Source organism: Mytilus edulis, chromosome 10 (genome assembly GCF_963676685.1).
Source record: "Mytilus edulis chromosome 10, xbMytEdul2.2, whole genome shotgun sequence".
Taxonomy (NCBI): domain Eukaryota; kingdom Metazoa; phylum Mollusca; class Bivalvia; order Mytilida; family Mytilidae; genus Mytilus; species Mytilus edulis.
In genome coordinates, this window is record NC_092353.1 from 60,242,976 (window position 1) to 60,257,192 (window position 14,217).

At 32.5% G+C, this 14,217-nt stretch overlaps 1 protein-coding gene across 1 annotated transcript in view; it reads left to right on the forward strand.

Annotated features, from left to right (window-relative positions):
* LOC139492879 (chondroadherin-like) overlaps nucleotides 1–14,217 on the forward strand; it is a 34,915-nt gene that overhangs the window by 4,580 nt on the left and 16,118 nt on the right. The window contains exons 3-8 of the mRNA XM_071281031.1: nucleotides 6,979–7,050; nucleotides 7,727–7,798; nucleotides 8,571–8,642; nucleotides 9,330–9,401; nucleotides 9,778–9,849; nucleotides 12,000–12,071. Coding sequence (XP_071137132.1) covers nucleotides 6,979–7,050; nucleotides 7,727–7,798; nucleotides 8,571–8,642; nucleotides 9,330–9,401; nucleotides 9,778–9,849; nucleotides 12,000–12,071 — 432 coding nt within the window. The remainder of the gene's footprint in view (nucleotides 1–6,978; nucleotides 7,051–7,726; nucleotides 7,799–8,570; nucleotides 8,643–9,329; nucleotides 9,402–9,777; nucleotides 9,850–11,999; nucleotides 12,072–14,217) is intronic.

Below are 14,217 nucleotides of genomic sequence, written 5' to 3' on the forward strand. Positions count from 1 at the left end.
ACCTAGTCGAGTACACTTAAGTACAGTTAAGTACAGTCGAGACAATGTCGAGACTAGTCGAGTAAAATGTGTGCTCGATTTTACTGGTCGAGCACAAAAACTGGTCAATTCAGACTCTGAGGAGTTTGTAGTGTCTGCTTCGCTAATTTTTGCCGAAATTACGGGCTTTGCACTTTGATAAATTGTTGAAAATCACAGTTATACGACGGTTTGTTCTAAACGCCTTGAGAAATATGTATTGGGCTGTCTTTGGTATGAGAGTTAACTATGAAGAGTTATAGATCAAATTTAAGTTTCGTTCCGCTCCGATGATTTTTGACAAAATAAAGAGTTTAAAACTTTAAAATTGTTGACAATCACAATTATACTGACTTTTTTCCAGTACTATTTTGATATGAGAGACTGGCCTAATGTTTGTGTCCACATGTGTTGTTAGAATTTCATATTTTTCTACTTTTTGAGACGGGACCATTCGTGTCGTTTCGACACAGCTAGTTTGAATAATGATTTTGTAAGTCACGTTTGAACTGTTTTAGTATTTTCATATCTGAATATTTAAATCTTGTTTACGGTGTCAGAGGTATTGATATCACATTGGTTTTTTATCGAGTTTGTCTCATTTTATTAAACATGCATATTTAAGAGTGAAAAATGATCGCAATTTCACTTGAAGGTAAAATTAGTACCTCAGATCTGTATTTTTTCTGAGTCATTTTGTTGTTTTGATGTACAAGTACCCGGCCATATCGACTTGTATTTTTATCCATCTGATGAGTTCAGCCTTTTTCAACTGATTTTTATAGTTCGTTCTAATGTTGTACTGTTATACCACTGTCCCAGATTAGGGGATCATGCTGACATGTTTAACCCAGCCACATTCTGTATGTATGTGTCTGACCCAAGTCAGGAGCCTGTAATTCAGTGGTTTCCGTGTGTTAATGTTTTACATAATTTTTGTCTGTTCATTTTTTGTACATAAATTAGCCGTTAGTTTTCTCGTTTGAATTGTTTTACATTGCCATTTCCGGGATTTTCATAGATGACTATGCGGTATGGGCTTTGGTGATTGTTGAAAGACGTACGGTGACCTATAATTGTTAATTTTTGTGTCATTTAGGTGTCTTGTGGAGAGTTGTCTCGTTGGCAATCCTACCACAGCTTTTTATATATATATATATATATTATATTTTGATGGGGTTCGTGTTGCTCGGTCTATAGTTTTCAAATATTGGTTTGATAGACGTCATACGTGTTTTGCCATGGCGAACTCAGTTTGTCTATCACTTATGAGTTCCATACGTTTTATTACAGACTGTTTTGGTAAAGATTTAGATTAAGTTCAAACAATTCAAATTTGACAATTGTCAAAATAAGTATGAGATATCCCCTTTAGTGTAACTTTATCGTTATTTGTTTAAAACTGACATTCATCATTACGGTTCCATTTGGATGTTTTGTACAATAAAATAGTTTTGAGTGACACTAACAAATCTCATTGATAGGCATGCAGTTTAAATAAAATCATCAATGATGATTGTTATGCATAAGTTGATGCTAAACTATGTTCTCTTATTTGGAATTTAACATTAACTATTAGTCCTTCTTTTCATCACAGAAAAATTGTCTTTACACCGATGTAATGACTGTAAGCAACAAGACAACTTATTCTCAAATCATTCTTCAATGATCCATGCCCGCAGGAGCATCGCCTCTGTGTTTTCAGATTAGGTTCCAATACAGAACTTTTGACCAATAAGTCATAGTAAATCAGAAATTTGTCCAAACTGAAGGTTTTTATGTGATAAAAAATTCACATTTATCAGCCATTTACTTTTATATTTTTATCAGCAATGTTTTTTTAAAACAAAAAATAGCTTGATGTCATACAGAAAGTATTCTTTTGTGGTTGACAATTTTGTGTTTATAAATTCAGAAGAGTATGCTTGAAATTCAATTTATGCAAGTATAAGTATGTTCTTTTTGAGACTCTGAGCAAATGCTATTGTTAGTGTACTGGTAGGTCAGTAGAGTACTCAGTATTCAGTTCATCATTATGGTCAGGATTTATAAGAATCAATCTTTAATTTATTTGTTGATAAAATTTTGGAATTTATTTACCAAAAAATATGAGTCCAACTCTATGTATGACAAATTGAATTAATAATAATTTTTATTGTTTTAATTTAGAATTTTGACATCTTGGTCAACAATTTAGCCCAGCATTTTATCATAATGGTTCTCGCTCTGCCTCGTTATATATGAGATATATCTTTAGACTATCTGAGAAAATTTGAATTTGCAGAATTTTCAATCAGTTTTATTTTTATTATCTAGTAACATTGAAAAGAGTATCGACATGAAAATTGGGTGCATGTTCTTTAAGACGATAGCGGTTTTGACCCTATGCATTTTAAAAGAAGGTAATGCTTTGCCATGTACCGAACCCGACCTGACTATGTGTGATTGCACAGGAACAGAAATTAGTTGTGTGAACGATAACTTAAACCAAATACCAAGTAGTATTCCTAAGAATACAACAGTCTTGTAAGTATTCCATACACTTGTACATTTATATGTTTTTAATCATGTTTACGATTACAAGGTTGTTTTCATTGACTTTCAGTTATAGTACGTTTTAATCGTTGACGGTTCAATTCACGGAACTTTTGATTCATGACTATGTTGATCCCAGATGTGTTTATCTGTGACCATATCTGTATAATCAAAGTAAAAATTGATATTTAATATTTCTTATTGTTGTATTTCACTTATTTCACTTTTATTCCTGTCAATCATCCCGGAATCGTTGAGGTGAAAGACCTTAAATGACCCAAGATTCCATGTGCGTTTGAAACTCTATGATAGATGGAGAACAGCTTAATGGCCGTAAAATCTCTTGCATACTATGCACGTGCTTATCTAAATACTAATTAAATAGTGATGCATCAAAATTTTGACTGACCCCAAAAGTAAAGACATCTGTAGAGAACATAATATGTGTGAGTTAAACTGTAAAACAAATAAATATTTAGATCATTGATAAAGACCGTGAAAGTAATAAATATGTCTCATTGGCGATTTGTGGTCAACATCACCCAGTGGAAAAACAAGTACTCCTAAACATAAAATTGAGAATACAGATAACCAAATTTTATTCAATAGATTTACATAAGTTTATGATTGTACAATTAATTTTTGTCCTTTGGGAATCATCTCAGCTATGTATAAATTTTGACCGGTCCCTGCCTTAAAAGTTTATTAGCATTCATGAGAAGCAAACTTCAAAGGCAGTGACACACCCGTCAGTTCGAAGGAACACAGCATGGTTCCAAGGGAGCACATCATGGCTCCCTACTGCTTTAGACAGCGAAGCATGGCTGCCGCACGAGTTGAACTGACGGTGGTGATGAGACAACTGAATTCTTGGGGGAATAAATGAAATTTGGTTTATAGATCCAGACAATAAAATTTCATTAATGTCCAAAAACTCAGATGAGGATCAGCTAAGTAAGTGTATTAATATACATAAGCAAACAATCCTATATAACACAATGAGTATATACAAATGTAAAAATAAATTTACTACTCAGTTAAACTTTGTTGAGCATATTTGATAGAAGTTGGGGAAATCTTGATATATATACAATAACTATCTGATTTCCATCGACCAAGTACTTTGATCATATGATCTTCTACGCGTGCTTTCCCCGCACTAGTTGCAGCACCAGATATGAAAGAATGACCATTATATAAGTTTGGGTCATAACCGCAAAGTTCTAAAATATTCTTCAATTTCACTAGACAAAATTGTCTTGTTAAAGCTTCTCTATTACCTGTTATAAAAAGCGGATCAGATGGAAATCCAATTCCAAATTCAGGATGCCTAATACTTAAATATCTTTTTAAAGCCAAAAAAGGGGAAATAGAGTTATCTATTTTAAAAAGTTTAATATCTATTCCCTTTCGGAATGGATCAGTTTTAGATTCTTTAAGTTTCAGAATAGCATAATCAGTCTTTAATATAATATCAGATATGCATAAGCTATTTAGAGGGTCAAACTTATCGACATTCATGACGGTAAATTCTCCACATCTCAAAAAGGCGAAAAACGCAACTATGCAAGTTGTTTCTATCAAACAATCAATATATTTATCAAACACGCCTTTTCTCATTCAAAGGCAGATTTCCGGTAAAATTGGAAGTAATCGGCAACCTAGTTTTTTGGGCTACTACGGCATCCGAACGACAATCGCACATTAAAATAGTAAAGAGATTCCCATTTAAAACAAAATAATGGATATTGATTCGGTAGCACTGGACATATTTTAAATGCATTTTGAATGTCAAACTTACATAGAGTTTTGTCCCTTTCCCGTAATTAGTAATGAGACGAATTGCGTCATCTATCTTGACATACGTCATAGAGCACAAATCTTTGTCTATAAGATCGTTTATGCTAACGTTTGTATCGTTGTGCGGTGCGGACAAGTCTAAAATAAGACGCTTTTTGAAAGAATATCTACCTTCTGCAACTCCTAACGGACTTACTCGATAATCATCAAAAGGTAATTTTTCAAACGGACCATAAACGAAACCGTTAATTAGATTTTTGTTAATAAGATCTGCAACTGTATCTTTCTGTGACCTAGCGCTTAAATTATTTCTATATTCCATTGTTTTAATGTTATCATATTTAACCATAGTATCAAAGCCATAGTGTAACCCATTACATCAATAATCAACGAAATGTTTGTAGGGAAGATTCATTAGTTCACTTTTAAGCTGTTTGACATTGACCGGGGTTGTAGCGTGCATATCAAATTTAGTTAGTCACATTTTACGAGATGTCTTTGGAGTTTCTTTATCAATCGGGGGTGTCTGATTGGATGAAGACGTTGCTGATTGGCGTTTCCCACATAGAACCTGTGAATGTCCTGGCGAACGGCATTTGGTGCAAACATGTGGAAAAGAATAGGTGCGTTTTGTACACCCTCTAATGCTATAAAAGTTATTACAAATCTCTTTACCGTCCTGAAAATATTTTGGTGGGCCGTACTTATCGCCGCGATCATCATTTCTCGAACTATTAATCTCTTGATGAGTTACTGTGTTTCTCAGCTGCAGCGGACAGAATTCTGTAGTGTGGTCGCACATGTGGCATAATTTACATACGCTGATTTGAATCCCTGCAGCTACGAGTGTGAATAAATCACGTTCACGTTTACTCCAGTCTACCTTAACGTGATATTCTCTTAATAGTGTGGACGCTTTGGCTGAAAACATTTTATGGTAATCGTAACACTTAGACCCGTAAAAATTACTAATATCAATTATGTCTTCTTCGTACGCATCTAATTCGACGCGTCCTTCTGGATAAGCCTTTGACATTATTCTTTTATATTTGCCGAATGCCTTAATAAATTCCTGAATGGTCAGTGCGCGGTTTAATCGTATGTCGGGTTTCTCTGGGAGATTAACCTCAATGCTGTCAGCAATTACGGTATGTGATTGTTGGCATTCATAATTAGGAATTAGCAAGGCAGCAATATTAACATCCTTACCGTCAATAATCTGTCGCTGCAGTGATGAATATCTATACCGGTAAAATCATCTGATCTGGCTCCCTTGTTGGTATCTACAGATACACAATTCTCCTGTATTCCGGAATGAGAAGCAGTATATAGTTATCAACGGTAGTAGACTGGTTGTACCAATGCTGAAGGGTAAATCCGTCTTTGATTGTGTTCTGCTGCTTTTCTCCGGGATTCCTCAAAAGAATTTGGGTAACGGTACTTTGTAAACCCGTAAAGCATTGGGACATAGAGACTAACGTATTACACATATTGCTCATTGGAATACCCGCCTCCGGTTCTGGGTTGATGAATGAGCGTTGCTCCGTTGGGGATTGTAGAGTTCCGATATCCGGAATTACTTCTGCTTCAATAACGGTTGCCTCCTTTCGTTTGATATTACTGTTGAATAATTGTAAGATGATTGGCTTACTAAGATCGACAGGAACTTCTATATCCATCCCATTTAATTCTTGGATAAGTTTTGTCTTACTCCACGTGGATGGGTCCTGGCTAGAGTCTACAGGCGGACGTTCGTAAGGCATTTTCCTTTTCGGTTGTCTCTTCGACTTTCTGGTAGCCATAATGTTAATAATGGAACTGATTATAATGTTACAATAAAAGTTACCACTCACGTGTGAAAAAGGAATACAAATATCCAAGATTACTTAAATCCAAGTTAACTTAAATCCATGCAAGGAAGGAAAGTAAATCAAAGCTTAAAGTTCCAATCTAGATGACAACTAATATAAAAGTCTAAATCGTATAATGAAAGAATAGTACTGTTATGATATAGCACAATAAATAAAAAAAATTGCTTCACAATATGAAATAGCGTCCTTCTATCCAAACAGAATAACAAAGATGAGTTCTGCCACGTGTATCTTTTCTAAATAAGGAACAACCAATAAGAGTAGCACATGCAGACACGAGCTTCTTTACACGAATAAACCACGCCTATATAGTATGTAAGCTAACATTAATCTAAAGTTTTATTTAATTGACAGACTTTTTGTCTGCTTTTACAAACTGTCTTTTATTATCAATTTGAAATACCTCTCGTTTTATTGCATTTTTGTGCTGATGCAGCCTAAAGACAGCACTAATTGATCAATCGATCAAAACATTTGAATGCACAGTTCAAGGATAATGCGAAGGAAATGATTAATGAATTTCTCGAGAGTTTCAAACAACAACAATATCAAATACACTATTTAGATAATAGCGATACATAGCGATAGTGTGCATTTTATCCTTAATCAAGTTGTGTCATATACAAATTATGGTCGAATATTTGTGTAATGGAGCAATTTTCTATTATTTTGTTACTTTGCTATCTAACAATGACACGATAATCGCTATTTATAAATAAACATTTCTCCTAAAAGAATTGTTCTTTGTTTTCAGATATCTTTCAAGCAATAACATTAGTTCAATAGATTCCACATCATTATCAGGACTAACGTCGCTTAAGATTCTGTAAGTTCCAAAATGAATGCTAAATAACTACACATGAACTATTTACAAACAAAGTATGACCCTTGTAAATAGATTTTTTTATATAGAAAGTTGTATCTGAGCGTTCTCAGTATTAACATGATTGAGAAGGATATGTGGCATAACTGCCAATGAGAAAACCTTCATAAAAAGTTAACAAGTATATGCAAAAGAACAGCCTTCAACACGGACCCTTGGAAAAAAACACATTTTCATTATCAAATCTTAATTAAAACATCATTGAAGGTTATGACAGAAAGATCTTGAACAAGTTCGATAATCAATGCTGATCAATGACATGTCTACACTTCTTCATTAAGTTCTTGTATTGACATTAGTTCATTAACAGGGTGTGTACTCTTACAAAAAACTGCTCAGACAGATTAATTATGCACGGATAAACAAACCCAACACTACGACTACGATTTTACGGTTACAATCACGAAGTGATTGATTAAACATTGATTGTTGTTGATTAATACATAGCAAGAGACAATTGACAGTGCAACCTGTCTCTCTCTAGTCTTAGCTTTTCAGTTTGTGTTTTTTTTTCTTCATTAATTTGTACTTTAGAAATGAATTAATAAGGTTTTATTATCAGAATACTATTGTTGTTACCAGAGTTTTACACTTATAAATAAGTGTTTGCATTTTGTAGATATTTAAGTCTGAACGAAATTTCTAGTATAGACGATGGTGCGTTCGCTGATCTTCAGTCTTTGAAACAATTGTAAGTATTTCAATACAAAGTGTAGATATGGAAGTAAATATTAGAAATGTTTACTTCTTCGATCAATTATACAGTATTATAATTCGAATTTTTAATCAGCCAATTATTTCGAATAATACGTTGACTTGTAGTACAATACCCCCTCCCCTGAAAAAGCAAAAAAAAAACTGTATACACAGCTTAACGCAATTTCATGACGATATAAAGAATAAGATAAACCATAGGTGCTAAAAGAAAATTTAACAATCAAGTGTGTGTATAAAATTGGAACGACGCGGGTACGCGAGCATTTCGTTTTATCATTATATTTCTGTTCACCTTGCAAAAAGTATAGGTCCAAAGTCTTGATGAAGTTCATCATCATTCCATTTGATGTTTAAATTTTATTAAATGTAACATTTTTGTGCGCCATTATAAACAATCGAAAAAACTAGAAGCCAATATCATTATTTGATTTCGCATTATGGAAATGTGGTGTGTTTGGCAATTAGACGAAATTCCACAAGAAATCTTAATTAGAATATATTAAATGTAAAACCTAAACGTATATATAAGAGTAAGAAATCGAAAATTCTTGTATTATAAGATAGCACATTCAATATTTCAGACTTATACACACACATATCATAGTTTAGCTGCCGCCGAGAAATGATTAAACTTATTTATTTGTCATATTCCATGGAGGGTTTTATACCTTGTTATTCAAGTGTTTCATAATTATCGCTTTGCATTGATATATGTGCCTGCTTTAGGAATTGTTCTCCATTTTCAGATTTCTTGACAACAATAAAATTAATTCAATAGATGCCAATTTATTATCAGGACTAACATCGCTTGAGTCGTTGTAAGTACATAAGAACTTCAAATTATCGTATTTGTTCCTTTGTGAATGCAATCACGAAATTATAACGCATTGGATTAATGACGGATTTTTATGAGACGAGTTTGTTCATCCCAGCGTTCTTTATTTTCATTTCGATATCTGGAAGACTTAGTAAACCACTGATTTTCTTTATCTTTTCTATTTGCGAGTATCCGGTTCCATTATATTAATGAAAAAGTCACCTGTCACTAACAAGTTGTCAAAATAAAGGATTTGAATATTCTATAAAGATGGTGGATAGATATACCATTATTATATTTTATTTTCCTTAATCCTCGAGAGGGATAATGCATTTGTTTTATCTGATTGACATTTAAAGATCAGTACGAGAATATGTTTTATATGTGATGTTGATTTGTTGTGATGAACTCTTTAGTGAGAATACAATATCTAGATCTATTTTGATATGAGCGTCACTAATGAGTCTTATGTAGACGAAACGCGCGTCTGGCGTACTAAATTATAATCCTGGTACCTTTGATAACTATCTATCATATGTCAAAGATGAGAACATATATAGTTCCTAGTTGTCGTAGTCTGTAACCGTATATGACAAGTCATGGCCAAAAAAAAAACGCCGATAAACAATCATCAGACAAACACAAATCTTTAAAAAAAAAATCCGATGTCAACATATTTTTTTTGTAGATATTTAGATAACAACGAAATTTCTAGCATTGCAGATGGTGCGTTCTCCGATCTTGGTTCTTTGTCCACATTGTAAGTATTCTATTACAAGTGAAAAATTCGCAGTTCCATTAAATGTTTGAAGTTTCTTGAATATAACATTAATCGGAGCCTTTTTAACAATTCTGGGATTCTCAGATAAAAATAGCTATAAAGCTCAGATAGCACATTGCATTTTTCCATATTTTTTATAAATAGGGAGATGCTGCAAGTGTGTTATATTTTGTCTAATTAATAATTAGTTATTGCATGACAAATGATAAGGTTTATATGCATTCATAATGTAGTTATTAAATTTGTTAAACGGATATTTTTTTCTATTATTTACTCACTTGGTATTTATTAATGTCACAATTAACGCTATTCATCGACTAATGTGTCTGCTTAAAGAATAATTCTTCGTTTTCAGATTATTATATTACAATAGAATTAGTTCAATAAATGCCAAATTGTTATCAGGACTAACATCACTTAACACATTGTAAGTAAATCTTAAATCGTATCTGTTCTTTTGTGAATGTAAGCACGAAGTTAAACTGTACTGAATTTAGGACATATTTTGTCCATTCCGACGTCTATTTATATCATTTTATCGTCCTTCGATTTTTATGGGATTTAATCATCGGCTGATTTTGTGTATGTTTTTTTTATCTTTATGTAGTTATCTGGGTTTTTTTTAAAAACATCAACTGTCGCTAACAAGTTGTTGTAATTAAAGATGTGAATATTCTATAAGATATTGGATAAATAAACCATTACTCTATTTTCTTTGCATAAATCCTTTAAAGGTATGCGACATTTGTTTTGTCTGTTTAATGTTTTAAATAAATGCAAATTTTATGAAAAACGTTAAGATAAACTTACAATGTACAAAACAAAACACAGAAAGGCAACGACTGAGCAACACGTGCCTCAACCAAAGACACGTGTATGAGGTAGTTTAGAAGGGTGACTGAGTAGATCATGGTCCACATGTGACCGCGTTGTGTACGAAGCCGGGGATAAGTCTTATTCAACAAGTCCATTCGAGGAAAAGATGACGCAATTCTAGTAACGACAATATATTTAGAACTATACTATTCAAGTTCCTTATTTGATTAATTTGAATTTTATAAGTAACCAATGCGTATATGCGATGCGGGCATATTCACTATTTACATGATTTAGACATCCGTCCTTCTTGTCTTGTAAGCGCTTTTATGTATACAATTATTGTCGTATTATGATGAAATTCATATATTAAAGTTTATAACACCAATATTTCGGTCAAGTTCGAAAATTAGTGGCAAACAAAAATTTTCAAAGAAGTATGTTCCTTGCAAATAGAAATTTAATGGAAAGTTGCATTTCAGCTGTTCCAACCCTGATATCTTGTATGGATGTTTTCAAATCAATATTGGCAAATTGTTGCAGTATCTATCAGCAATGGATTGAACGAGTTCGAAAATCAGTGCTGACCAATTGATTGTACATAAAATATGGTCCTTAGAGATGTAGAGATTTATAGGAAATTGGTTTATAAGCATTCTCAAGTGTACAATTATTTCCATATATTTATGTTATTTGTATAAAACAAATATGTCCGTCATGTCTATCTCAATTTTGAAGGTCAGCGCGGATCAATTATTTTGGAAAAAAGAGTCATTCCCCTTAGAACATATTTACTTTTAAACTGCCCAATTAACACTCTCACATCAATGTTCTAGAAGGATTGTTTGTGATTTTATATCAACGGCTGATATACTAAATATACTAAAAATAACACTGCTTATATTTCTTGTAAGATCCTTTCTAAAACTTAGTAGAACATTTTTTTTTTAATTAATGAACTGCCTTTAGACAGATCAAATACGTGCAATTCATTAGCATTAAAAATCTGTTCTTGTCTATCTATAAAACCAGGTCTTATCCAACAGTTTATTTATAAGTTTAATGTCTGTACCAAGTTAAAAATATGACAGCTGTTTTCCATTTGTTTGACGTGTTTGAACTTTTAATTTTGCAATTTTGATAAGAGAATTTTCGATTGCAAATTTCTTGGAATTATTCCTAACTGTGACAAATGTTTTTGGCAATTTATGTCAGCTTGCTACAGTCTCTCTACATTTCTTCGGAAATGTGTGTTTTTTTTTTAATTAATTATGTCAATAATAAACTGTTTATGGGCAAAAAATGTAAACCATTTTCTTCTGATTTATATTTAAATTTAAATCAACCATACTCAAGGAACGCATTAACATCTGTGTAATCCATACAAAAATACTGCAAAAAAAAAAGATACTATGATTGAATTACCGAACTTGACGTTGACAATAAACAAGTTTTAATGTTCACTATTACGAAGTGATTGATTTGCATTGGAGTTGATAAATGCATAGCAAGAGACAGTGCAACCTATCTTTCTCTAGGTTTTCAGTTCTTGCTTTTTACATTGATGTGTACTCTCTGAAATGATTTAATTGGTTTCATAACTGTTATACTATTGTTACTACAAACTTTCAACACTAACAAATAAATTGCGGTACCACATCCCAACAATTTAATTCTTTAAAGATTTCATTTACAAATGTCTATTCTATTATTATCAATTGCACAAAGCATTGAATGTAAGGATCGAAATATTGTTTGTAGAAGGATCGACTTCAACGAAATTTCAAGTATAGAAGATGGTGCGTTTTCTGGTCTGCAGTCTTTGGAAACTATGTAAGTTCTTTATTACTTAGTGCAAAAACAATAGAGTAATAAGAAAACTGCTGAAAGTACAAAATGTAATGATATTTTCAATTTTTAATAAGTTTTTTATTTCGAATAAAACATTGATACTTTATTACACATATTCCTTACCCCAAAAACAATTTATAAACAGTTTAACAAAATTACACAGAAAACTTACCCGGCCACGTCTACGGGTCGAATCCGATATCGATACCAATATTATCATATGTAATTTCCGTAATTGATTAAGGTATGTTTATCGCTCCTCTATCAGAATAATCAGTTTTATATATACATGTATAATGTTGTCTAAATTATCTTATTCAACAAATATTAAATTTGGTTGTTATTAATTAAAAGTAATAGATTTAGTTGAAAGAAAGTAATATTTTTGTTTGAAAACCAATGCGGGATCAAACGCAAACCTTTTACAAACAGAGCATGCTTATAAAATATAAATAAGTACAGAAAAATCCAAGCTCAAAATAAATGTTAAGTTCAGTCACAGACAGCAATGTGGTGGATGTGTTTTAGTAATGTTTAACTGTTTGTTGAACAGAACACATTTTCTCTTATTTGGTACTTCGATATCATTTCAAAATGTCTTACTAATCATTATCAGGGCTTTCATACCTTCGGTTTTTGTTAATACGTAAGAAAGCAAAAGTGTGATTGTTCCGTTGTGAATGAAATCTCGCAATTATAATGTATCGGATATAGGACTTATTGATATGCAAGGGGTTTGTTCATCCAATCGTCGTTGTATATCATATATTCGTCCCTCGATGTCTGAAAGACTTCACCAATACCTGATTGAGAATATCCGTAGTCATTATACATGTTGTATATTTTGAAAAGGTTGTCTCTTGCTTTAATCAAAAGCAATTAAGCATGCAAATCATCTTTAAGATATCGGTTGTATATCTATAGATTATCGTTGGTTATCTAAACGAGATTGATTTTCTCGCTTGAGCCGGTCACGGCGACAGCGAGAGAAGCAATAGAGTTGAGATGACCAATGATAATCTGTTTATTGCTGTTTTACCTATGACGATGTTGTCAATTTAATGTCAAATTCATTAGCAACGCCACGTGGCTCCTTAGTTTTTAGCGATCATTTTCCATCTCAAGCGAATAGCATAATATGAAAATTATCACAAAAAAAGATCAAAGGAAAAATGCACAAAATAGCGATAATACTAGTTACATAGTGAGTTTGTGACATGCTACGATCGTTACGGGATCAGTAAATTCAACGTGAAGTGAAAGAGAAGTAGGTCACTAGCACACTATGTATAGAATTGATCTAACCGACTATCTGTATTTGTTGAATTAAGACTAGAGTTATCGCATTACAATCATACCACATCTTTTTATTTTCATATAAACGTGTGCAAGTGTTCAATTTTAAGAACCTACTTCCATTGATCTGCACACGATGAAAATTGTGTAAACAACAATTTAATACCAACAACCTTGATATTATAATATTAAACGGAACTTTCGATACATTTAGATCATCAAATCGTGCTAAAGTCGTCGTAACTCCATTACTAACAGTGTATTGAAATAAGCCCCGCCTCCCTACTTAGCCAATATGGAATATAAACGGTCTACACGTGCACGATTTTAACCAATAATGTTCTTAGAAATGTATAGGAGGTAAAATAAAATATTATACCATTCTATTTTCTAAAGGTCTTCAAAGGTCTGATTCATCGTATCAAATTGGAGATCAATTTAAGAATAGATTTATATGTGATGTTGATTTGTCCTGATGAAATCTAACATGTATGTTAGAAATGAAACATTTAAACCTGTCATAATTAAAAATACAGCATTTTTAGTACCCATGTGTCTCCGCGTTATACGTGTTTTGTTAATATCGAAAAAGGAGGACTACATTAAGCTCAAATATATGACAGTTGAAATAAGTTACAACGACAGGATAATCGAACCAGATGTTGGCATCACACAAATATTAACGGTCTTAGTTTAAACATGTTTATCTATAGTGGATTGGGAAACAAGTTTTGTAACTTATATCAATCCCTTTCCACTTTGCGGGTGCGAGTGCTGCCTTGTAATCATTTTTCGTAAATCTTAGAAATCTTTTACAAAAATCTTCTCCTCT